The sequence below is a fragment of the Enhydra lutris genome, unplaced genomic scaffold (genome assembly GCF_002288905.1).
Source record: "Enhydra lutris kenyoni isolate GAN:26980312 unplaced genomic scaffold, ASM228890v2 scaffoldscaffold34, whole genome shotgun sequence".
NCBI classification, from domain to species: domain Eukaryota; kingdom Metazoa; phylum Chordata; class Mammalia; order Carnivora; family Mustelidae; genus Enhydra; species Enhydra lutris.
In genome coordinates, this window is record NW_019154118.1 from 26,644,469 (window position 1) to 26,668,184 (window position 23,716).

Consider the following 23,716-nt stretch of genomic DNA (forward strand, 5'->3'; position numbering starts at 1 on the left):
AGCAGGGAAGAGGCAGCGACGGGCCTTCCCCGGCGGAGGCCCCGCGGTGAGCACACGGAGTCCCAGGGCCACTCTCCAGGCTGGGGACTGAGAGCGGAGAAGTGGGGGAAGGAGAGAGGGCAAAGCGGGGCATGTGGCTCGGAGACGAAGCCGAAGTGAAGCCAGAGGGAAAAGCAGCCCAGCTCCTGGGAGACGGTCTGCACTTCCTGTCAGGAGTGTGGCTGCGCCCAGGGACGCCCAGGCGACAGCGGGAAGAAGGGACCACAGACAGAGCCCTCAGGGACACCAGAGCCGGGGCTGGCAGCCAGAACTGGGCCGCCAGGGAGGAAGATGCAGAGCGCGGGAAACCAGAAAGAGCTGGTCAACAGGTCCAGGGACTCTGGAGGCAAGTGTGATGAGGACCGGCTGAGGTGTGAGGAAACCACCGGCATTTCGCTGAGGCCAAACTAAGCCCCACTTGCTGGAGCAGAAGGTGAAACTAATCCTGAAGGTACCTGGGACAACGCCAAGGCCCCCCCGCCTCTTCGCCCTTTTAAAAGGTGAGGGTCAAGGACAGGGGTAGAGTTTGGAGGCGGGATGACCAGGGACCCAATCAGGCGGAAAAGCGCCGCAGGCTGATCGCCAGGAGCCAATCGGTTTCTAGAGCTCACTTGACTGACGGAGCCTCACGCCAACGCCTGAGCGCAGAGCGGGAGGCCGCGAATCGCAAGGGGGCGGAATTCCAGGGCACTAACCCGGAACCGGTTGGGGACTCGATTCCCATTGTGAGGCCAGACCTAGGGCGGGCCCTCAGCCAGAATGGCAATACCATCCGGACCAATGGGTGAACCGTCTAGAACGAGTGGCAGCTGCGCCAGCCAGTGGGTGGCGGCAAGGGGGCGGGCGAAGTTAGTGGGCGGGGTATCAATCAAGCATCTTTTTTCCTAGGCCCCTCAGAGGCGATCGGGCGGAGGTGCCGCCGGGGTCGCAGGTGAGAGAGTCTGTCCCGGAGGAGGCGGCAGCTCCGCGGACGGTGGGTGCCCTCGCAGCGGGGAAGGTCCCGGCGGGGCTCAGCGGCAGGTGGCGGTCCCCACGGGCCCGGCCTTGGCCCTGCATCTGCGTCGCAGCGGGACCACGACGCTCCTAGAAGTAGCAGCCCGCCCGGGGCGGGTGGGAGGGCTGTGGCCGCTGAACCCAGGCTGCGGGACTTTCCCGCGCACCGAGTCGGGACTCTGCTTTAGTAAACAGAAAGAAGACTTGCCGTCCAGGTCGCCACCTCTCCCAGCAGGTGTGGCCGCCGCGCTTTGGCAGAGGCGGGCGGGCGCCACCTCCCCCGGGGTGGCCTCCTGGGAGCTCCGAGTCCCCGGGTCTTCCCTGCGGCCCTTCCCGGGCGGCCCCACAGAAGGCGGCGGGGCCGGGGGACAGGTGTCCTCTCATTCTGATAACAGGTGGCCCCTAAGTAAACTTCACATACCTACCGCAAGTTTCAGAGAAGAGCGCATCCTGGTCGGCAGGGACGTGAATTTCCTAGAAGAATATGTGGGCGCGGGGAGGAGGGGGACTTGGGAAAGTTTGGATATTTTGTGATGCTTTCTTTTTCTGACCAGCCTACCGAATTTACAAATATATATAAATTATTGGGGGGGGGGACCCAGAATTGACGGCGCCTGATTTCCCTCGGACGTCTTAATTCTGTCTTATCACACAGTATTTAGGAACTTCATTCTCAAGTGTTAGTCTGCGAAAAAACAAGGCCCCCAGTTATTTTATGCCTTCGGTGGATTACATCAGTGAAGTACTTATACCCATGTCCATCCTGGAAGGAATGTCCGCTGGGATTTCAGGGAAAATGGCAGTTGTCTGTGTTGGGGCATGCCAGATCTATGGGGTTTTAGAGGTTGCAGCTGCCCAATTCCCTTCGGTAAAGACAGGGAACACAATCGATATAAACGGGGTAGTATTTGACATCTAAAATGGCATCTTTTCACGCTCTGTGACGTGTTCTATCCCCAGTACTGGGAACAGGGACTATGTGCGTGGCACATAGGAGGAGCCCAATCAATATTTGAGTAAGTTATTAGGTGGTGGATGACAGAACCCCAAGCTGTTATATAAGCATCCTAATACAAAGGAAAGAACAGGGAAAAAAAAAAAGATCCTGGAAACATAGCTTAGCTTCTCTCCGTGCAAAAATCGCGACCAAATTTCAGCTCAGGGTGCACTGATTTGGGTACTTTCTTACAGTAATCAGAAGATGTCAAAGGTTTTCACATAATTAGGTCGAAACTGTCTGGAAATCTAAGATACGTGTACACAGGAATAATGTTGGGCTAAGCCATATCCATCCTCTAACATAATATTTACTGCACATATGCCCCTGTGTCGCTGTGTGTAGTTTATTCATCTCATCTCCTGGTAAATATTTTTATTTTTATCATGCTTTTACCTTAAAAATACGGTGGCACTTTTTAATTGGTTCAAGAAGCTATTGAAGTGCTCTGAAACATTCTTTATCTTTTGGAAACAAAAAGCCATGAATACATTGTTTTTAATATGATACAGAATTTGATATTATTTTAGCTCTCTGTTCTATTTTTAAGGACATCTAACTTGCTGATTCCATACTGAAAATATGTCTTTGATAACCTACGTACTCATCATTGGTCCATACAGACTACAGTAGCAACAAAGCCTTTTTACTTAGAATTTTCTCTTCACAATGTTTTATGACTTGTTAGGTTCTTACGTTTTTTGGCATAATCAAGGGTGGGGAATTTATCTAAAGGCTTCACTTAGTTTCACAAACTGATTCTTGCCCATATTGTCTGGGGCTGCCTTTTCCTTTTAAACATATGCTTTGCCCACTGAAGTTTGTTTTGTTAGCTTACCTTCCTTGAGTTACTTTATTTCATTTTCTGTCTTTTCCCAACCCTAATCACCTTGTTTTAAGTTGTATTTGTACTTCCTGTTTGTTAGGCATATTGTTCCATATTGAGGATACCTCCCTTGGAACAAGTGGGCTATCATCTCCCAGACCCCATCTGAAACAGATGGTAGAGGAAGGCAAAAGCCAAGTTTGCACTTCAGTAGTTCTCTGAAGTGAGCTGCGACATAGGTACTAAGAAGTACATTTGGGCTGGTGTGACAATGTATAAGTCACTTTGCTTCTGTCCTTTTTTATAAGTATATGTAGAAAATATATATTTTTATATAAATTACATAAGGAATGGTAGGCCTGAGTACTAATTAAATGTGATCATTTACCAGTGTTCTAGAATGTTCATTCAGTGACTTGGGATCTAATGTGAAGGCAGGGCGTTCATTCCTGGCAGGTGCCCACCTCCCCAGCCGAGGCACCCATGTGCACAGAGGCCCGGAGCAGGGGAGGAGGGTGACGACAGGTGACGGGAAGCCGGCCGGTGGGGTGGGAAGAGAGAATGGCCTGGGAGTGGAGAAGCAGGGGTGGCCCAGGGTGACAAGTGGGGGTCAGGCGCCAGGGCAGGAGCCCAGGTGAGGGAACCGTGGGGAGGTGGTCGGGTCAGAGCCAGAGCAGAGCTGTGTGCTTGTCTTCGGTCCGGGGTACGGCTCCCCGCGTGAACGCTGCAGGCTGACGGCTTTGACCTCTTTCTCCCCAGGAATCATCCAGCCCGCCTGTGCTCCGAGATGAGCCGAAGACTCTGATGTGAACAAAGGGCCAACCAGGGGGTGCCCTTGGTTCTTGTGCTTTGTCGCATTTCCGGGCTTTTCACATCTTCTTTGCACTTAGGTTGAGAAAATGAAGCAGTTGAAAAGGAAAAGGAAAAGCAATTTTAGTGTCCAAGAAACTCAGACCCTTTTGAAAGAAATCACGAAACGGAAAGAAGTCATTTTTTCCAAGCAGCTCAACACGACCATCAATGTGATGAAGCGGATGGCCTGGGAGGAGATCGCGCAGTGTGTGAACGCCGTCGGGGAGGGCGAGCAGAGGACGGGGACCGAGGTGAAGCGGCGGTACCTGGACTGGCGGGCCCTCATGAAGAGGAAGAGGATGAAGGCGAACATTAAGCTGGTCGGCTCGGGGTTTCCCCTCCCCACGTCCGACTTGGATGACTCTCTCACCGAAGAGATCGATGAAAAGATTGGATTCCGCAATGATACGAATTTCGATTGGCAGAACGTGGCGGATTTCCGGGACGCAGGTGGATCCTTAACTGAGGTCAAAGTGGAAGAGGAAGAAAGAGATCCCCAGAGTCCCGAAGTAAGTAGTAGCCCGGGAGTCCTCGTTCTCTTTTTGCTCCTTTAGTTCTGATGTTGGAGTTTAGTTCTGATGTTGGAGTTCAGGGTAGTCCAGGAACAGTAAAGGTCCCAGTTGTCAAGCTCACTTAAAAGTAGTTCCTAAGAAAGTCATTCCATTTTTTCTTCCTCCATGTCATTAATCTGTCTTTGAACCTAAACATGTTTCTCTTAATGATGCATACAGTTGACCCTTGAGCGACATGGGGGGTGGCGGCAGGGGGGCGCACTGGCTTCGCAAGTGGAAAAGCCGTATGTTTTCGCAGCCCCTCAAACTTAACTCCCAGTAGCCCGCTGTAGACCCACAGCCTTATCAGTAACACAAACACTCGATGACCACCTGTTTTTTGTTACATATATCACATGTGGTATTCTTAATGTAAGCTACAGAAAAGAAAATCATAAGAGAAAATACATTTCCAGGGCAAAAAAAATTGGGGAACAGGTGGCCCCGCCCAGCTCAAACCCACAGTGTTCAAGGGTCAGCTGTATTAGTGACATCAGGTAATTTATTATAAATATTTTTCAAAATTCAAAAGAAATGATTTTCTGTGCTCAAAACGATACAGACTCTGAAGGATGCGTTTAGACACATGAACAACGGTGAAATCGAAATAAAAACTGGAAGTTGCTTTTTCCTTTTAGTTTGAGATTGAGGAGGAGGAAGAAATGTTGTCATCCGTCATACCGGATTCCAGGAGGGAAAACGAACTCCCCGACTTCCCCCACATCGACGAGTTTTTTACCCTGAACTCCACGCCGTCCAGGTCAGCCTACGACGAGCCCCACCTGCTGGTGAACATCGAGAAACAGAAGCTGGAGCTCGAGAAGCGGCGCCTGGACATCGAGGCCGAGCGGCTGCAGGTGGAGAAGGAGCGGCTGCAGGTGGAGAAGGAGCGGCTGCGGCACCTGGACCTGGAGCACGAGCGGCTGCAGCTGGAGAAGGAGCGGCTGCAAGTCGAGCGCGAGAAGCTGAGGCTGCAGATCGTGGGCGCGGAGAAAGCGGCCCCAGAGAACGAACTCGGCCAGGGGGAGAAGGCCGTGCTTCAGCCGCAGGACATAGAAGCAGAGAAGCTAAAACTGGAGAGAGAACGCTTGCAACTGGAGAAAGATCGGCTGCAGTTTTTGAAATTCGAGTCGGAGAAGCTGCAGATTGAAAAGGAACGCTTGCAAGTGGAGAAGGAGAGACTCCGAATTCAGAAGGAGGGACACTTGCCCTGATGGATCTCGGTTCCAAGGTGCGCGGACGTGTGGAAACCATAGATTTTTCTCTGTATCCAGTAATATAAAAATGGTTGCAAGATTAGCTCTGGTATTTCTCCTGTTTAATGTCTGTGTTTTGGATAGGAAAAAGACAATTAAGTGTGGCTTCCTGTATACTGAAGCCGCGTGTTCCATAGCAGCGGCAGGCCCCAGCATAGACAGTATAGCAGAAACCCTTGTTCTGCTCTTTGAATGAGTGAAATTACATAGCGTCTTGTGTCATCTGTGCACTCAGAGTTGACAGTTACGGTCCACGTACAATTCTAGCTCGGTTCCCAGCAGGGGGTGATTCTGCGCCCCGGAAGACGTGTGGCAACAGCTAGAGATATTTTGGCTTGTCGGCTCCTGGCATGGAGCCAGTGGCCAGCGGCCTCCCTGTGTCCTGCCGTGCACAGGAGGGCTCCCACCTCCAAACGGCCCCGCACAAAACAGCAGTACTGCTGAGGTGCAGAAACCCTTTCCCAGCCTGACTCCCCCTCGAGAGCTTTGGTTGTAGTTTCAGAATATTAAAACCTCAGATATTTAAATGGGTAGTTACTTAAGTGGCCAAAACCTTTAACTATGTAACATTCGTGTGTAGTCTATTGAACGTAGGGAGTGACGAAGATGTTTAGGTATTTTATCCCAGTGTCTCTCTCTGACCTGAGACTCCGAACATAATGCGGGCAGTAGCAGTTTGCCCAAGGTGGGTCACTTCGAAAAGCAGTTCATTCCTCTAGCTGTTGATGCTTTCAAAGCTGCACGTGCTGCGTAAGGTTTAGTTCCCTTTTTTCTTTGAATTCATGATCTTAGTTTCAGTAGAAAAATGGTCATTTCAACCATGTACTTAAATCTTAATGCAAATGAAGGTTGAAGCTAGTAAAAATGGTACCGATATAGAAATGGTACCAGTAGTCCATGAGCTTTAAATCAATGAGTGGTTACTTTTTAAATAAATTCTAGTAGCTATGTGGGCTTGGGGGTGGGGGAGGGGGAGAATGTCTTCTGTGTCAGGTGGTGGTGGTGACGATGATGGTAGTAGCTGTGTGTAAATGGATTAGGGATGCACTTACCATGCACTGTCTGACCTACTCTGTACCATGAAGTATTATTCCCGGGTCTGAGACTCAGAAAAGGAACACTGAAAGTCTGTGGTGTGTATTGTCTCCACCCCCTCCCTGAGGAACAGAGTTTTGTATCTTCAGTCCCTGGGGTATGTGTTCTGAGACCAAGGGCTTGCTTTTACACTGGTGGCTTGCCTTCAGTCCCCCTGCAGGTGCTGTTTCCACAATCCAGGTGGTCCCCCTGTGCACTAATCTTAAGACTCTCTACGCGAGATCACTTTGTATTCTCTGATTTCCAGGGCTGACAGTGTAGCTTTAATCCATCTCTTCTGTTGGCAGATACGACCTGGATTCTGCATTTGTTCCTTGTTAATTTAAGAATGTCTTGACACCATGTGTGAGATTGGACTAGGGACCTCTAAGGAGAAAATATACTTCTGCTTCATTACTTTGACTTTGAAATAGTGTTATTTTTTTATAACCAAAATAAATGCTTCTGCCGTAGAAATGAAATCTGCCTATACTAACTATCTGAAAGTTTACCGTTTCCAGTGATATCAGCGTTCTGAGGACTGAGGTTTCTTAAGCCTGGAAGAGAGCCTCCTCTCTGAGTGCTCCCATTTGGGGCAGGCACTGTGCTCGATGGTCTCCTTCCTACATGATTTTATTCGCTCTCCAGAACAACTCTTGAGCTAAGTAAGTCATGTTATTCCTACTTTTACAAGAAAGGAAAAATTGCCTCATCGATTCAGTTACATTCTTGAAAAAGGATATGCCAATATTGACCGTAAGGCCTCCCAGGAGAAGGAGGGAAAGTGTGCGGTGCAGTCATACGCAGGGCTTGCGAGGGCAGCTCTGCCGCAGACCATGTGTGAGCAGTCCTTCCACACGCCCCACGGTGGCATCTCATCTGTACAGTGGGCACCACCACACCTGCCCCGCCTGTGCTCATAGTTTGCTTTAAAACCCTATCTAACCTCTAACCTGCTGCTTAAACGCAAGGTGCCGTCAGCGTCTGGACTGAAGCTCAGTAGGCTGCAATTCCCTAGAAGCAAACATGAACACAGTCGTACCGTTTTGGGTGGGCAATCTTTAAGTTCCTGGAGGAGATATTTTTTTTTTCCAAGCAGCCACTTCCTGTCTTCCAGGGCCTTGGTTGAAGAGCCTTGGCTTTCCTTAACCCTCCCCCAGGTGTGGGTGGATTGGGTTGGTCCCTCCACTAGAAAACCTGGCTGTTGGGTTTCTAAAGGGCAGGCACACTTGGAATGCGTCCCAGGGGTTCGCAGCTCCTCTCTCGTCACCACACCAGTGCTCCGTGGCTCCCGTTGCTCGGGGTTTTAAAGGAAATGAGACTGACCTCCTGTGGGTGGCCTGGGTCCTGGCTGGGCTCCTCCGGTCTACAGGTTGGCCGGGGGTTCACGGAAACTCAGTCTGCGGTCGGCCCGCTCCTGAGAATGCCCTTCAGTCAAGATGCTGAGTTAGAAGAAGGAGGGGCCCGTCCATCTGCAGGGACAGAGCATTCTCTCAGGCTTTTTCTTGCAAATTGAACACTCGGTCTTTGTAACTGGAGAGAATTCTTGCTTCTCTTCTCTCACCTTCTGCCTCATTTATCCATTTTATCTGGCTTTGTTTCTCCCCTCTTTTCATGCCTCTACCTCTTCATGCTTCGTCACTTCTATCCTGAGTAGAAAAGCAGATCCTAGTGCGCTGAGAATAGTTTATTTCAAATGAATAGCTACCTTTTCCTGCCTTTCTGGCCTTCACAATATTTTGTTGTTTTTTTTTTTTAAATTAGGTCACTTGTAATTTGTCCAGGCTTTCCAGTTGCTCTTCTCGGACCACAAGTTGTACCTCCTAAAGCTCCCAGAATACTAACCGCCTGTTTCCTTTTTCAATCTCTAACTTTCTTTCTGACCTGTGTGCTCCTTCATACACGTATACACCAGGGGGTTTAGAGGCCTCATTAAAATGCAGAGGAGGAAGGTGGAATGTATCACTTTGGGGTGAGTATCAGAAAGGATTTAGCATATGTACACCAAAGAAACAACCAGAGAAGACCTATCTTCTTTTGGAGGGGTGGGGAGGAGGTGGCTAAATGCTAAATTAGCCGCCGAAGTCTCAAGAGATTAATTTACCCCGATCCAGAGAGGCATCGTGACCAGCGAGACATGAGAAAAGGCGATGATTACACAATTTGAATTTTGATAAAGAAGTTCTAATAACTTTCTTAATGAATTTCATCAGGAAATACCTTCATTACTGTTATTATTTTTTTAACCATTTTTCTGATGTGACCCATTCACCTATAAAAAAAATGAGTAAGGGGCGCCTGGGTGGCTCAGCGGGTTAAAGCCTCTGCCTTCAGCTCAGGTCATGATCCCAGGGTCCTGGGATCGAGCCCCGCATCGGGCTCTCTGCTCGGCGGGGAGCCTGCTTCCTCCTCTCTCTCTGCCTGCTTCTCTGCCTACTTGTGATCTCTGTCAAATAAATAAATAAAATATTAAAAAAAAAAGAAAAAGAAAAAGAAATGAGTAAGTTGCAATATAAAGTCCATCTGCAGCCTCCAACCTCCCAGGTCGTCCTTAGCGCAGTGGCGTTTACCGTCAATTCCAGAAGCTTCCTGCCTCTTCCTTTCTATTCCTCCCTGCACGACCCTTCCTGAATAGATTTCCCCAAGAACTGCTTTCATTACATCCTGAGAATTAATAGAACATGAGATCTTAAAAGACAAGAGTTCTGGAAACGACACAGGTCTGGTCTCAATGCTCTTCTATCAGCTGGGGCGTGGCGGGCCGTCAGTGTGTCTAAGCCGCCTCCTTCTTATTAGTCAGCTTAAAACTACAAATCAGCTCAAAGATACTAGAAACTTGGCTTCCCTCTCACGAGTCCTCCTTCCCTCTGAATCAAATGTAATGTCCTCAAACGTTCTTTGCCCTGTTTAAGATGTTCTCCTACCCACATCACTAAAATACATTTGTCAAGCTGCTCTCCAAACACTTCACGCGTTTCCCTTCCCTTTGCCTTGATCATGTGGCTTTCACCCTTGACCTTTTCATTTTCTATCCCAGAGTGACCATCAACAGAGCAAAGCTTTTTCAGATCCAGGGACTTTGTCATTTCCATCCCTCAATACCATAATTTTAAAATACTGAAATTAATTTCACTGAATAAAATTAACTATTTTATCATATAAAAAATGGTATCTCTACGTCTTTCAAAGTGTCCTTGAAGATCTTTCGAGTTAAAATGTTAAAACGCCGGTCCACCCAGCTTATGACTCATTGCCACCTGTCTGAGAAGTGCTCCCTAACCGCAGGGTGGGCCCGGGCAGCCAAGTGTGTGTTCAGGGACTCTGTTCCTTGGGTCACACGGTACACAATGCGCTGGGGACAGACCGGGCTTGGCCTTGCAGCCTCTCAGCTAATGGTACCATCCAGAGGATTTTCTTTCCTATTAAAGATGACCTGTGTCCCGCCCCAGATCTCATGGTGCTTTTGATGGTTCTGCAAATAAGCAGGATGATAAAGATTTCCGTTCTGACATACTCGCCCTGTAAAGGCCTTTAAAAATCCCCCACTTCATCCCAAGGGTGCTGCTAAAATGGAACGTTTGACGTGGGCCAAGATGTGAGAGAGGGTGCTTTAGTGAAAGGACTGCGTAAGGTAACCAAACTGGAACTGGTGATATCTGTCTACTCCACTTGTTAAAATACACATTAAACAGTTGTGTATAAGTTACTGTCTGCCCAGCTAAGCTAGTTTCTACTGAGAGGAAGAGGACTCTGGACTCTTTTACTACTGTGACCAAAGTACTCGTACCAGGAATGTGAAAATTTTTAATTAATGGACATTCTTTTGGATGCCCAGCATCTATGTCCCCTTCCTGAGTTTACTGAAATTTTTTTCCCCCAGGAATCATTGTATCTCTCATCTTCAGAGTCCAAGGAGGGATGTCAATTTGTTAATTTGATGTCACACTAGGAGTAGATATGATGGGCTCAAGGCCATCCACATATCCATTCTCCTGTGACAATGGTTGGTTGAAATTCAAGCGCATAACCCATTCAAAACCAGTGTATTTGTTGGACCTTCTGTGAAAGATAAGCTTCTACGCTTTCTATTGACATCTTAGCTCTCCATAAAGATGAGCTGTCTGGGCAGGTATAAAGCTGTTTTGGCTACATGGAAGGGGGCAGTTGGGAAGTCTCTGCATGGAGCCTGTCAGGGAAGACTGAATAGGGAGGATGAATTTGAGTCCTTGAGGATGTCATTTGAACTGCTGGATCAAACCTCACCTGATACTGGCCATGAATCTGAATTTTCAGCCTTACAAATCAATGACCTTCTCCCTGTTCTACATTTTCGTGGATTCTGTGATTGGTCCATTTGTCATCACAAGGTCAATTACATGAATCATATCTTCTAATTTTCCATTTTCTTCATGCTCTGGCATTTGTCATCTGCGGGAGACTCTTCCTCCCACAACTAGCCAGTTGTCAGGGACTGTGCAGGCTTGGGCTGGAACAGGCCTTTCACATGCAAACCAACCAATGCTCAGACCCCAGGACTTCCTTTATCAAACTCTCACAGACCAAGCCAGTATTCTTGCCTACTTGAAATCAACCCAGTGTCAGGAGCCAGACACCTAGAGACAGGGCCTAGAGTGTAGGTCCTGCTGCCATATTCAGACTGGCCACTCCTAGAGTGTTGACCTGACCTGTCTCATCTTTCCCACAGAAACTCCTACAGAAGCTGGGCCTTGGCTTTTTAATCCCTCTTACTTCTGCCTCCAAACGGAACCTGCTGCTTTCCCCGTGGTCCTTCATGGTGCAGCGTGGAAACATCATTACTAAAAGCCTTTCAGTGGTCTCAGTCAAGCCTCGATAAATTAAATCCTGGGTTTAGGGGCGCCTGGGTGGCTCAGTGGGTTAAGCCGCAGCCTTCGGCTCAGGTCATGATCTCAGGGTCCTGGGATCGAGTCCCACATCGGGCTCTCTGCTCAGCGGGGAGCCTGCTTCCTCCTCTCTCTCTGCCTGCCTCTCTGCCTGCTTGTGATCTCTCTCTGTCAAATAAATAAATAAAATCTTTAAAAAAAAAAATTAAATCCTGGGTTTAATTTTAGAACACCCCCCCCATCATCACCTGGGTGGGGTGATTCAGTTGTTTGAGTTGGATTTTCTATGACTTAAAACTGAAAGAGTATAGACTTACGTAGCCAGATCAAGAAAAAAGTAGGTGACCCCAGGGTTCTTCTCATCTGATAACTGTCTACGTCCTCCTCTCTCTTTTTTTAAAAAATATTTTATTTATTTATTTGACAGAGATCACAAGTAGGCAGAGAGGCAGGCAGAGAGAGAGAGAGAGAGAGAGAGAGAGGAGGAAGCAGGCTCCCCGCTGATCAGACAGCCTGATGAGTCTGCTTTATTAGACTTTATTAGACTAAATCATTAGATAATTTTGTTTTAATACAAAGTAGTTAAACCCAAATGAATATTTTGGATTTAATACACCTATTTTTTTGGGAAAATTTTAATATATTTTTTAAAGATTTTATGCATTTATTTGGCAGACAGAGATCACAAGTAGGCAGGCAGACAGGCAGAGAGAGAGGGGGAAGCAGGGTACTGGCTGAGCAGAGAGCCTGATGTGGGGCTTGATCCCAGGACCCTGAGATCATGACCTGAGCTAAAGGCACAGGCTTAACCAACTGAGCCACCCAGGTGCCCTGAAATATTCAATATTTTTTTGACCACCTTAATATTCTACAATAAAGCTAACCATCAAACATAAAAAATCATGTAAAAAGGGACACATTTTTTTCTTTAGAGGTCTCAGATGGTTTACCTGAAACTCTAGACTTTCTATGTATTTGAATTTTAGATACATTTTACAAAAATTCTGATGCTTAAAAATATTTAAAATGTTATTTACCTTGATTATTGACTTTTGGGTTCGGCCTTAAATTTCACTCTTGCAGCAAATGCCTCATTGACCTCATTGGCCCTGGAAGAGAAGTTCGATTCCTTTAAAGAAATAACCTATTCTTCACGCTCAAACCCAGTATAAACGCTTTTTGAAGGAGTGAGTGGTCTAAAACGGTAATGGTTCGCTGAAAGTGCCCAGTCCGGTCTAGAAATGGAACCCACCGCGCGGGAGAGACTCGGGAGGCTTCCTTCTGTGAGTCTGTCTCCCCACACAGAGCCCTCTGACGCCTCTGGTTCCCCAAAGTGTGGCTCTTCCCGCACACGTGGGACCCCCCACGACGCCGCGGGGCGTCTAACCGGGCAACCCCACGCTGGCCGCCGCGTCCGGTGCCGCAGGTCAAGCGCGGGCGCCCACGAGACGCCCCGCACTGCGGCCGCGCGGCTGGCAGGTCCCCCGGCTCCCAGCGCCTCCGTCCGGTTCGGCGACGAGTCAGAGGCTCCCACGAGCCGCTCCTCCTCCGACTCCCTCCCTCGCTGGGCGCGCGCAGCTGAGACGCACTTGGTCCCTCGGTGTCTTCGAAGTCACAGAGGAGCGGCCGAGAGGGGCTGCCTGGAGCCGGGTCTGGGCGGCTCCCCGGTGCAGCAGCCCCCGTCCCTGACGAGCCGGGGTGCGTCACCCGCCCTCCCGCAAGGGATGTGTTCCCTGACCCGGGAGCTCTTGGAAGCCCTTGCTCGGGGATCTGCCCCGCGGGTAACCAGAGGTTAACTCGGTGCGGCCCCACCCGCGGCCCCGCGGACGCCCCCGCCCCGCCGCCGCCACCGCGCCCCCCGCCCCCCGCGCCCCCCGCCCCCCGCGCGCCCGCGCTCACTCCCCTCTGCGGACCCCAGCTCGGCCGCGGGCAGGCAGGTTTCCCTTCCCCTCCCAGCCCGCAGGGTGCGACGTCCTGAAGCCTCCGTCCTCCCGCCGCCTCAAGCAAACTGGAGTCTGGCTCTGGGGAGAAGTTCCTGCGGGGACAGAGGACGAGGGCTCCGGCTCCTGCTCCAGAAGCAAGGACGTCTTCCTGCCGCGGAGACGGAAAGATCTGCCGGTCTCCTCGGGGCGCTAGACTTCTGATTTGTAGGAGAGAGCGGCCTGGGAAGTCAGGCCGGGCATTTGGGGTGTGTCCCTGCGCCCCTGCCCCGGGAGGTGCCGTAGGCCTCCCTCACCACTGCTCCATCCATCAAGGGGGTGTCTGTGCCGGCTCTCCCCTCCGTCTCTCCCTCTTTCTTCTGAACACTCAGTCGAGGGTCATGAAAAAAGTCTTACGCGTCAGTTCAGTTTCTCTCGGTCCAGTGTCCTCCGCTACTTCCACCTGCGTCACAGCCACACTGGCTGGGCCTTTCAGAATCTGCTAACATTTGAGCTCAGGTCTTGCCCACAATGTCAGGAGCTGGCCCGCAGCCCTCCTCTCTGCTGAAGATGGGGGAACTACCTGGGTATCCCATTTCTCCTTGAAGGGACTTGTCCTTCTCTGGAATTCGGTTTACTGGAGCCACTTTCTGAGTCACACGAGAAAAGTTATGATTGCATACATTATTTGGCTTTTGAGAAAATAACTTTTTCCCCCTTCTTCTGTTTCGTAGGCAGAAGCAGAAGCGGACGTAGCTTTGTTTACGGGGCTCCCACTGAGCTCCGGTGCTGTGATGAGCAATCTGTAAACATTCATTTTCGACTTCACAGAAAGATCACATTCTCCGTATTCTTGTCCCCATTCTACGGCCGAAGCCACGGGTGTCTTCCAGGGGCCCAACGGTAAGTGCAGAACAAGGATTTCCACCTCACTTTGTCTGGCTCTCCAGCTCACAACGCCTTCTCTGCACTCCCCGTTTCTGTCAGTGCCCTAAGTCTGGAGAGATCAGGTGGAGACATTTCTAAAAATAATTGCGAAAACAGTGGTCTAAGTCTCCGCGGAGGTGAGCACAAGATCCAGGGAAACGAGAAAGAGTGATCTCCAAGCTCAGGGATCAGGGCTCTGTGCCCGGGATGATTTCTACAACACTTCTTGATGAACAAGCAGGTATTAGACATAAAGAAACAGGAGAGATAAATGTGCCCATTTAGCTCCTTTCGACTTCTTGTATTTATTCTCCAAATTGTGCTTCCCTAAGGTGGAAGCCAGTGCTTAGTTTCCACGTCTCCCTCGCTGCTAGATTCCAGGCAAGCGAGCAGCATGACGGAGGTTTGATGTGATAGAGCCCGTTTCCTAGGAAGGAAACAGCACGGGTGGGGGAGACCCTGGGCTCAGAGACGTACAAACAGAAGCTCCTTGCTCAGTGTCCCTGCTTCTTACGTACATGTCTTCTGGAGGCTGGACATGGCTTGGGGGCGGATCAGTGATGTAATTTTGGTATCGGTCTCGCCTGCTTTGCCTTCAGCCAGATGCTCTGTCCTTCCCAGAGACTCTGGGAACTATCCAGTATCTGCTAATGAATGCACCTGCTGCTCAACTGAGTGAGAGTGGGCTCTGCTGGTCACAGCTCAGACCCCTGTGTGAGGCAGGGGCATTGTGGGGAGAGGTAATAATCAGCAAACTTAGAAGGGAAAGAACGTGAGACACTCAGAAACCTGGAGCTGTGGGCAGGAATTAGGTGTTATTGGAGTGGAAAGTGAGAGAAGGGGCACCTGGGTGGTTCAGTGGGTTAGGCCTCTGACTTCAGCTCGGGTCATGATCGCAGGGTTCCGGGATCGAGGCCCACATGGGGCTCGCTGCTCAGCAGGGAGCCTGCTTCCCTCTCTCTCTCTCTGCCTGACTCTCTGCCTACTTGTGATCTCTGTCTGTCAAATAAATAAATAAAGTCTTAAAAAAAAAAAGTGAGAGAAGATATTAGAGATATTGACACACTCTGAGTTGTTTTAATCAGGAAGGTGACAGCGTCAGATGTGTGGTTTAGGAAAATCACCCTTGCCGCTGTGTGGAGAATGGACTCAAAGAAGATACCAGGGGCACAAGAAGAAAGGGGACCTGCTGGGAGACAATTGTGGAAACAACAGTGAGAAATCATGAGTCTCTGAAATGTTGGCTCTCGTAGAGATGAAGGGTACAGGATGCAGTAGGAAGGTATTTGGCAAGAAATTTAAGATGTGTTTGGCTGGATGTGAGAAAGATGCAGAAAGGGGTTTCTAGAATGACACCCCTGCTATAATGTGTGAGATTAGGTAGACAGTACTGAGCCTGAGACAGGGAATTTAAGAGGAGGTAGGGATATAGAGTAGAAGATGAGGTGTTTCAGCTGAGAAGTCAAAAAGAAATGATCCATATGAGGTTGGATGGGTGGGACTGAGTGAAAAAGAGAGATTTCTGAGCGAGTGGCGCATGCATGGTTGTGACGGGTCAGATCAACCAGGTGGATTATGGGCTATGAGACATGAGAGGGGGAGGATACAACACTGGGCAATACCAGTTAATTTGGTTGGAGGAAATGAGGAACATAAAACAGATGGAGAAAGAATAAATAGAGAATTAGGGGGGAACTAAAGAATGAAGAGATTGGTTGGTTTAGTTCCCTATTGAAATGTTCAGTTACTATGGCCATGTGAGAAAGCTCTTTCTTTTCAGTGACTAGGGTATGAAAGGAAGGAGGGAAGTCAGTTATCATTTGGAGTAGGATGAACAGGTGAATGATCCTAAGATTGGCCACGTGTCTGCTGGTGTGGGTGAGTTAAATCCCACAGGCAGGGACCGATGGGAAGTCAAGAAACTGCAGGGCTGGGGCTTAAATGAAGTACCTCCACCAGCCTTGAAGTCAGTCAAGATGTTACTAGAACTCGGGTGCAGGGCAAGAATGAGCCCAATGCCGAAATCGTTAAATGTGGAGCAGTGGCCGAGAATCCAGCAGACACAATGGACAGGTGGGTGGTCCATTTGACAGCATGGTGGGGGGCATACACATAAAAAAGGAGGGTTTGTACCCTTGGGGTCAGAGGTGTGACTGCCACGATGGTCATTCCTCTACCTTCCAAGCTGGTGGTATGTGGAGGGATGACATCGGGGCACTGGGCTATGCTCTGGGGGACAGGTTGAAGATGCTGGGAGTGAGGGCACTAGGGAGAATGGTGTCAAGGTCAGGGAGAGAGGCGGACAGTGGGAAGATGAATGGGAGGAGGAGGAGGAGAAACACAGGAGTGTATTGAAGGGCAATGTGGGACGAGAGAGGGACAGTATCCCTGTGAGGCTGGGACAAAGAGGCAGTGATGGACCAAACCTCAGAGATCCTGAGCAGGTCTGAGGCCCAGAATCCACAAGCCATCTGCTCTGACTGTGGTCTTGGAAGATTCACGGAGCCACCACACTGTAATTGCGCTTAGATTTACAGACAGAATACCAGTGGGAATCATTTTTGGGAATCATTTCTGGGAAATTTCTCAGACAGATGGAACTCATCAATTTCAACTCTTTAGACGTCTGAAAAATACCAATTTTAGGTGACTGAAGGATTAGGTCATTCTTTAGGAGAAGCCAGCTATGGTTTAAGTTGTTCCAAATCTCTTCTTTGTTACCAAATGTTGAGGGCATTCATGTTTATGCTGGAGAACTCACTTTCTCCTGAAACTGGAGAAACCGTTGTCTCCTGACAACTTTTTCCGAGGGTCTCCACTCAGTCCTTTATTCACTTAGCCAATCAGTTCATTCAATCATATATTGAAACTCTGATTGCCATGACTACAGACCTATTCTGCTTGAGCAATAAGTCTCTAGAAATTTTCAGCCGCTGCTAGATGTTTAGGAACTTTAGAAGTGTTGGTCCAATGAAAAGACATGGAGAAGAAAATCATAATCATCTGTTTGAGCAGGCTCCCATTGGGTTCAGGATTCCAGGATTCCAAATATCCTAAGTCACCCCCTCAAGGGAGCCATGATTGAGGTATTATAATTTAATATTTATAAATTTTATTTATGTTTATATTTTAATATTTATAATTATATAACAATAATACATAGGTATAATATAAATAATATTATATTTAATATCAATATTATCATTTATTATATAAATTACTTGTCAATAAATATTGATAAATATATAAATATATAAATTTATTCTTATATATAATATAAAATTAAGAAAATATATATACTATGTAATATGATATAAATATAATACAAATAAATATAGGTTATATAATTTAATATTCACAATATTTATAATTATATATTTATATAGGAATTTAATTATATATAATAATATATATAGTAATAATTTAATATTTATAATATTGATAAATAAAATATTTATGTATGTATGTATCATAGAGGTCCTCTCACACCTACCATCTTCTCCAGATCCAGAAAACATTTGAACAAGACTTCCCTCTTTGCCATGTGGAAGGATAAGTCCCAATCTAGATTTCTGCCCATTTCTGTGGGAAGGAGACATGTTATTAGGGTTATTTCTGGCCTAGCATCAACCCAAATATGGGATTTAGAATTTTTTCCTTGACTCCCTTTAATCTGACCACAAGTACCAGCCTGCAGCTCATAGGAAAATTTGTAAGCAGGTCGTGGGAAGAGGAATTTATCAGACATTCATTACACAGCTCACAGTGGAAAATCATTTGTCAAACAGCCCTGTTCTCCTTAGTTCTTTGGGCCACCCAGGGCTGTACTACTGGCCTTTTGCCAACTTTCTGCTTTATGTCTCCTTCGCCTTATCTCTTATTTGCCTTCACTCCCCTGCCCACCTGCCGTTTCCTCCAAAGACAGTAAAATCAAAGCATGATCAATCAACAGGTTATTCTATTTCATGGGAAACAGTTTAGTTCCCTGTTATTTTTGAGGTATAGTCTCCAAATTTCGTCTTTCGCTCTAATTGATCGACATCATTTCTTAAAGCAGCACAGTCCCCTTTCGACAAGACCACTGGTACCAGCCGTTTAGGAACCCGATCCGTCTTCCACCTACCACACTGGCATCTGGTCTGACAACTGCTAAGCACGGTAGCCTGCCGCACCGCCTGAAACGAAAAGCTGTTTGTGAACGTGCTTGGGAAGGCGCACTTTTCATGCAGCCTCATACTAAGACAAAAGAATCCATACAATTCCAGTCTGTCTTTTCAGAAACTCCCCCAACGTCACTTTCATTTAATGCTTATTTCTAGTTGGACTTCATGGGTGTTGCAAGTTGGGATATTCTGTTCTCTGGGAAAATTAGTAGCGCATGGATTTTTCCGTGCATACTGACGTAATAGCTGAAGTTGTGTTAATGCCTTGACAAATATGTATTTTATACCTACCGTGTGCTTTGCCTTAGGGGACTGGATGAATGAGTTGACGGTCAGCAGGTGGTGGGACCAGGGAGCCGCCCAAAGCAAGCCTGAAGCTAGCACTGGGAAGGGTAGGGCTGGCATTTTTAATAAGTAGCTATCGCCTTGAGTGTAACCAAGTGGTTCCCCTGAGGGTCCTTTATAGCTTTCAAATGCGGTCATTGTGTACCTTTAACCAGCTGATATAGCTTCAGAAGTGGTTTTACCAGATTCAGGAAATTATGTACTAGGTGGTAGTCTTGCTTGCTTGATAATTTAGTTCTTTATGGAACATTTAAGTTAAATGTTCTTAATTTAAACATAAATGTTTTAAAATCACATTACCTAGCTTTATAGCATTTCCTCAGATTGGAGCCTGGAGAGGGTGTCCCATTGTACTGATTTTGGTTTTGGCAGAATTATTCCATGAGAAATAGAGAAATTTCACTATATGATACTATTACTAATATAGAAAGAAAACAACACAAAACAAAAAGAAGAAATTAAACTATGAGAAATATAACTTTTTTAATGTTGCTTCACTTATCCACTCCAAGACTTAAATGAAAGTGCTCTTTAGAAGAATAGGTAAAAACCAAGCCAGAATCCTGGTTTGGGTTATTTAATTACCTTAAGACAATTTCTTTAGCTAAACAAATTATTCCATAGGTAGGTACAATTACATGGAATAATATCTCCTCTGATCAGAAATTAGACAGGTCATGTTGTTTTGTTTTGTTTCTTAGCCACAGTCCTACCAGTGAGATGGACATCATGAAATCAACCATCCTTCAGCTTTTTTGAGTTGGGGGGGTGTAGAGGGAGAGGGAGGAAAAGTACCAAGCCGACTCCATGCCCAGCACAGAGCCCAGTGTGGGGCTCCATCTCACAACCCTGAAATCATGACCTGGGCTGAAATCAAGAGTCGGACGCCCAACCCACTGAGCCACCCCAGTGCCCCCAGCCTTTGTTTTGACCTGTTTACTTAATATGCATGCTAGGGACTGTTAATGAGGAAAGATACTTTCTTCTTCCACTCAAATTAATTCAATTCAGTTCATTAATTCATTCGACAAATATTTATTAAGCACCTACAATATGCCAGGCACTGTGCTGGGTGCTGGGGATACAACTGTGAACGAGACAGACACAGTCCCTGCCCTCAAGGAGCTTACAGTCTAGACAGTATACAGACAAGTACACAGGCAAGTACAATGCAGGACGTGGCAAGTGCTGTGATGGGGAGAGAACATGAGAAGGGCACCTAACTTCGTCTCGGAGGCAGCGGGTGGCGGGTCATCATGGAAAGCTTCCTAGGGCAGGTGCAATTCGATTTGGTACTGAAGGATGAGTCCAAGTTAGGGAAAAGAGACAGCCCTGGGAAAGAGTGAATGCAGTGTCCTGTGTGCTGCTTTGGAGGTGAGCGGGTGGGGATGGTTGGGTCAGGGGAGAGACGCCCGGGAGAGAGGAGTAGGGACCAGGTCGTAGAGGGACTCATCTGCTCTACTTCAGAGCCGGGGACTTTTCCTGAGGGGACCGTGCATGTGAATGTATCGTCAAACCTGCGCTTTTCGTGATGTTTCTTACTGCGAGATCGCGGGGTAAGGGGGTGGAAATCTCCAAAGTAGAAGCAAGGTGGTTGGTCCTTCACCTTCTCCAACTTTATCTTGTGTGATGTCGCAGCCTGTGCTCGCTGCTGCCCATCCAGGGGCACGCATGCCTTTGACAGTCTATGGACACGCACCGCGCTGGACCCCTAAGGCTCTCCATGCCTTCTCCACCTGGGGAAATGGAACTCGTCCTTCAAGGCCACACTTCCAAAATCATCCTAACTTGTGCTTTCTGACAAGATCTCTACGTAGGGTGATGGTTAGCTGTACTCTAGTACTCATTTATTATTTCAGATGATCCAAACCTTCCTTTGAACTATGTTAATTTTATCCATACATAACGTAAGGTGGGTTTGGGAAACAAACATCAGTATAATTTTCTTCACCATTTCCAGTTGAAAAAAACAAGGACAAATTCTTCTTCTTCTTCTTTTTTTTTTTTGGTCTACCACAAACTACTATCCGTGCCTTCAAGCAATTTAAACAGAACAAGGGGAAGGGGGGGAAGCCCAAGAGACATTATTTTATGCAGCAAAATACAGTCAAGTAAAATTCCAACACAGGATTACAAGGTATGTTGCTGTTAATGACAATGGATCGTTCCCCAATTCAAACACGCCATCTGTGACAATTTCACCTGATCACAAGGCAAGCATCCGTAAAAGAGGGTAAGCTTATTATATGGAAATAATAAGAGCTAGCTACATGTTCCGATATGGCCCACACTTGACTTCTACAATCCCTCCTACATAGTCTTACAATTTCTCAAATAATTTTTATTCACAATAGGAAACAAACTTTAAGCTCTGTAGATAGTGTAAGAAGGTCCATTGTTTTATTCTTTTTGGTGGGTACAAAAACCACAATTTTGTACACAGAATGAGATTATAAATAAGATCGATACCATAAGTGACCCGTAGTCTCTTCTGACTCTACATCGTGGATTGACGATTTCACGGTAACATTGTCTTCGTGTTTGTGTTTCTGGTAGTGAGACAAACGTGATCTGTGGACACTGATTCATGTGACAGAGTGGAGGTTACGGCAACAAGGAGATGACCAACGGCTTTTATATTAAAAAAAAAAAGTCTCTAAAGTTTATTACAGTGATGGCATTTATATCAATTATTGCAATGTACTGTTCCCTAAGATGGTTAGAAAAAAGGATTGTGTTGTCCTCTACTGGATTTACATCAGTTAAAAAGCAAGCATGTTTCAGTATTTGTTTTCTCCAAAGTAAGTGTAAATACTTCCTTTAAATTTTTTCACAGGATTTACATGAGTGTGGATTACTTTCCGACCACAGGTGCGTGATGCGTTTTCTCGGCTGGAGAGTCGTCCACGGACCACGTGGGTGTTCTGGAGACGCACGTTAGCGTGTTCACTGACTTCTCTAGCTAGTTTATCCCTTGTGGTGAAGACAGGCCTTTTGGAGCAAGAACTTCACATTTGGATGCGCTAACTCGCAAGTCCGATTAGTTTTTAAGTCCACTCGAGTGAGATTTGTTGCTGTTAATATGCCCATCCCAGCTCCCCCCACCCACTCCCCGAAAAACCTAAATTGTGAGTTTTCCTGATATAAAATCTGAGTTTGGGTTTCCGAGCTGAGCTCATGCACGCGTTGCTGCTGCGGAAGTGGGAGCATCAGGACGCGGAGGCCAGAGGCCGGGTCCAGGGCACCTGCTCAGCACGCCCCGGGCTGCGCTCCCGTCGGTCACCAACACAGTTTGATTAAGGCACTCAATTATGTTTTTGGTTTTTATGGTAGGTCCGATGCAATGACAGCCAATCCTGAACTTTGTCTAATTGTAGTTCCCGTGTGTACAGCCTTGGGGCAGTCGGGCGTCAAAACACGGCCGTTCTCACCTACGCTCCCAGTGATGGATAACCTGGCTTTGTTTCTTATGGCTTCAGAAAAGGTCAGCTGGGCGCATGGAAAGGAAACAGAGAGAGTGTAGACTGTTACAATGTTTCTGTTTCTTTGACAAAAGGCGACACAGCAAACACCAAGATATCAATAATTAGACATCTGCATTTTTTCCCAATATTCTTTTGGTCATGTGAAAACTGTGCATTACAGGAGAGGAAAGCTCAACTATAGCGAAGAATGAACTGGGTCCAAGGTTTGCAGTCCTACCCGTTCCGGAACTAATTTTGAAATCGTCAAACTAGGTTTTGTTTGGCCGATCTGGGTGGGACAAAGCTTTCCCCTTGGGGTCCTCTACACCCTAGCACTTGTGGTCTGGCTTAAAAATCTCTTCTACGTTAGACAACATTTTTAACTGAGTCTCTGGCTCTCGCTAGAATATGTCTTTATGGTGGGGGCATTATCCTCAAAACTGGGATGTGCTGTCGAAACAAACTATAGACTATTCATGGCAGATCTTCCCATCTTTGGAACACAGATCTATCCACAAACACCTTCATTCACCCACACCAGGTATAGACATGACCCAGAACAGCACAGTCAGTGACATCAAGTCCATCCAATGCCTACCCTGGAAGCTGACTGATACTTTCGGAAGCTCTAAGCATTTCAAGGGCAAGCACTGAAGGGGAGGATGTTTCCTCACCAACTCAGTGCTGGGGGACTTCTCAGACTGAGAGGTGATGGGGTCCGGTCTCCAAAATCGTCATTAAATTCCTGTTCTCTGTCATGTTACGTCAGTAGGAGGTTAACAATATTACACAGAAGAGAAACAGGCAGTGTTATTATGTAAATCTAATTACTCCTTGTTCATTGCCTTTACATTTTTTGTAATAACTGAATTTTAATGTTAAGAGGAAAAGCAGGCAAACAAGATATTGCCTAAGTTTGTTATGGCATAGATCATTTATTTCTCTAAGTTATATCTTAATTCCCTGTGGTGAATTTAAGTTTACCTAATTCTTTAGGAATTCCATTCCTATATTAGTCCTGCTCTGGAACTTCAGTATTAGAATAACTGTATATTAAATAATGAAATTAGTGATGGGAGCAGAAAATGGTATAATGTAAAGGTTTAGAGATCAGATACCCTGATAAAATCAAACTGTTAATTAATGACCTGAGATAAAAACCAAGGCCATTATCATAGTTCTTCTTTAGCAAGTAGTCTAAAAAGGTCAGAAGTCAGGATACAATCTCTATAGAAACTACACATCAGTAAATTAAAATGAACCAAGACCAAAGTCTGAATTTGTTACCTCAGATTCGTTTTCAACATTTAACATTAAGTAAAATAGATAAATATTTTTTTAGAATTTACTGGTTTAGTTTTGTTTTCATTTTTTTTTTTTGAAGAAATGCAATTAATAAAAGCATTATAATTTTTGGAAGGGATTTTTTTTTAGAAGGCTCTTGCCAT

General features: G+C 46.8%; 2 protein-coding genes across 6 annotated transcripts in view; one reads left to right on the plus strand and one right to left on the minus strand.

The window, feature by feature from the left end:
- Positions 1 to 929: 929 nt before the first annotated feature.
- On the plus strand, positions 930 to 7,053 carry LOC111153769 (Myb/SANT DNA binding domain containing 4 with coiled-coils). 4 transcript variants are annotated; one of them, XM_022512998.1, is made up of 3 exons: positions 930 to 970; positions 3,615 to 4,216; positions 4,897 to 7,053. In XM_022512998.1, the coding sequence occupies exons 2-3, from the start codon at positions 3,755 to 3,757 to the stop codon at positions 5,470 to 5,472; spliced, it is 1,038 nt and encodes a 345-aa protein (XP_022368706.1). In that variant the 5' UTR covers positions 930 to 970; positions 3,615 to 3,754; the 3' UTR covers positions 5,473 to 7,053. The 4 variants fall into 4 exon arrangements, with proteins under 4 accessions (XP_022368706.1, XP_022368709.1, XP_022368707.1 ...); XM_022513001.1 differs by lacking the exon at positions 930 to 970 and adding an exon at positions 973 to 1,012; XM_022512999.1 differs by lacking the exon at positions 930 to 970 and adding an exon at positions 1,195 to 1,267.
- Positions 7,054 to 22,128: 15,075 nt separating this feature from the next.
- LOC111153760 (glutamate ionotropic receptor AMPA type subunit 4) overlaps positions 22,129 to 23,716 on the minus strand; it is a 388,143-nt gene continuing 386,555 nt past the window's right edge. For both annotated transcript variants that reach the window (XM_022512979.1, XM_022512980.1), the window contains exon 16: positions 22,129 to 22,293. In XM_022512979.1, coding sequence (XP_022368687.1) covers positions 22,129 to 22,293 — 165 coding nt within the window. The remainder of the gene's footprint in view (positions 22,294 to 23,716) is intronic.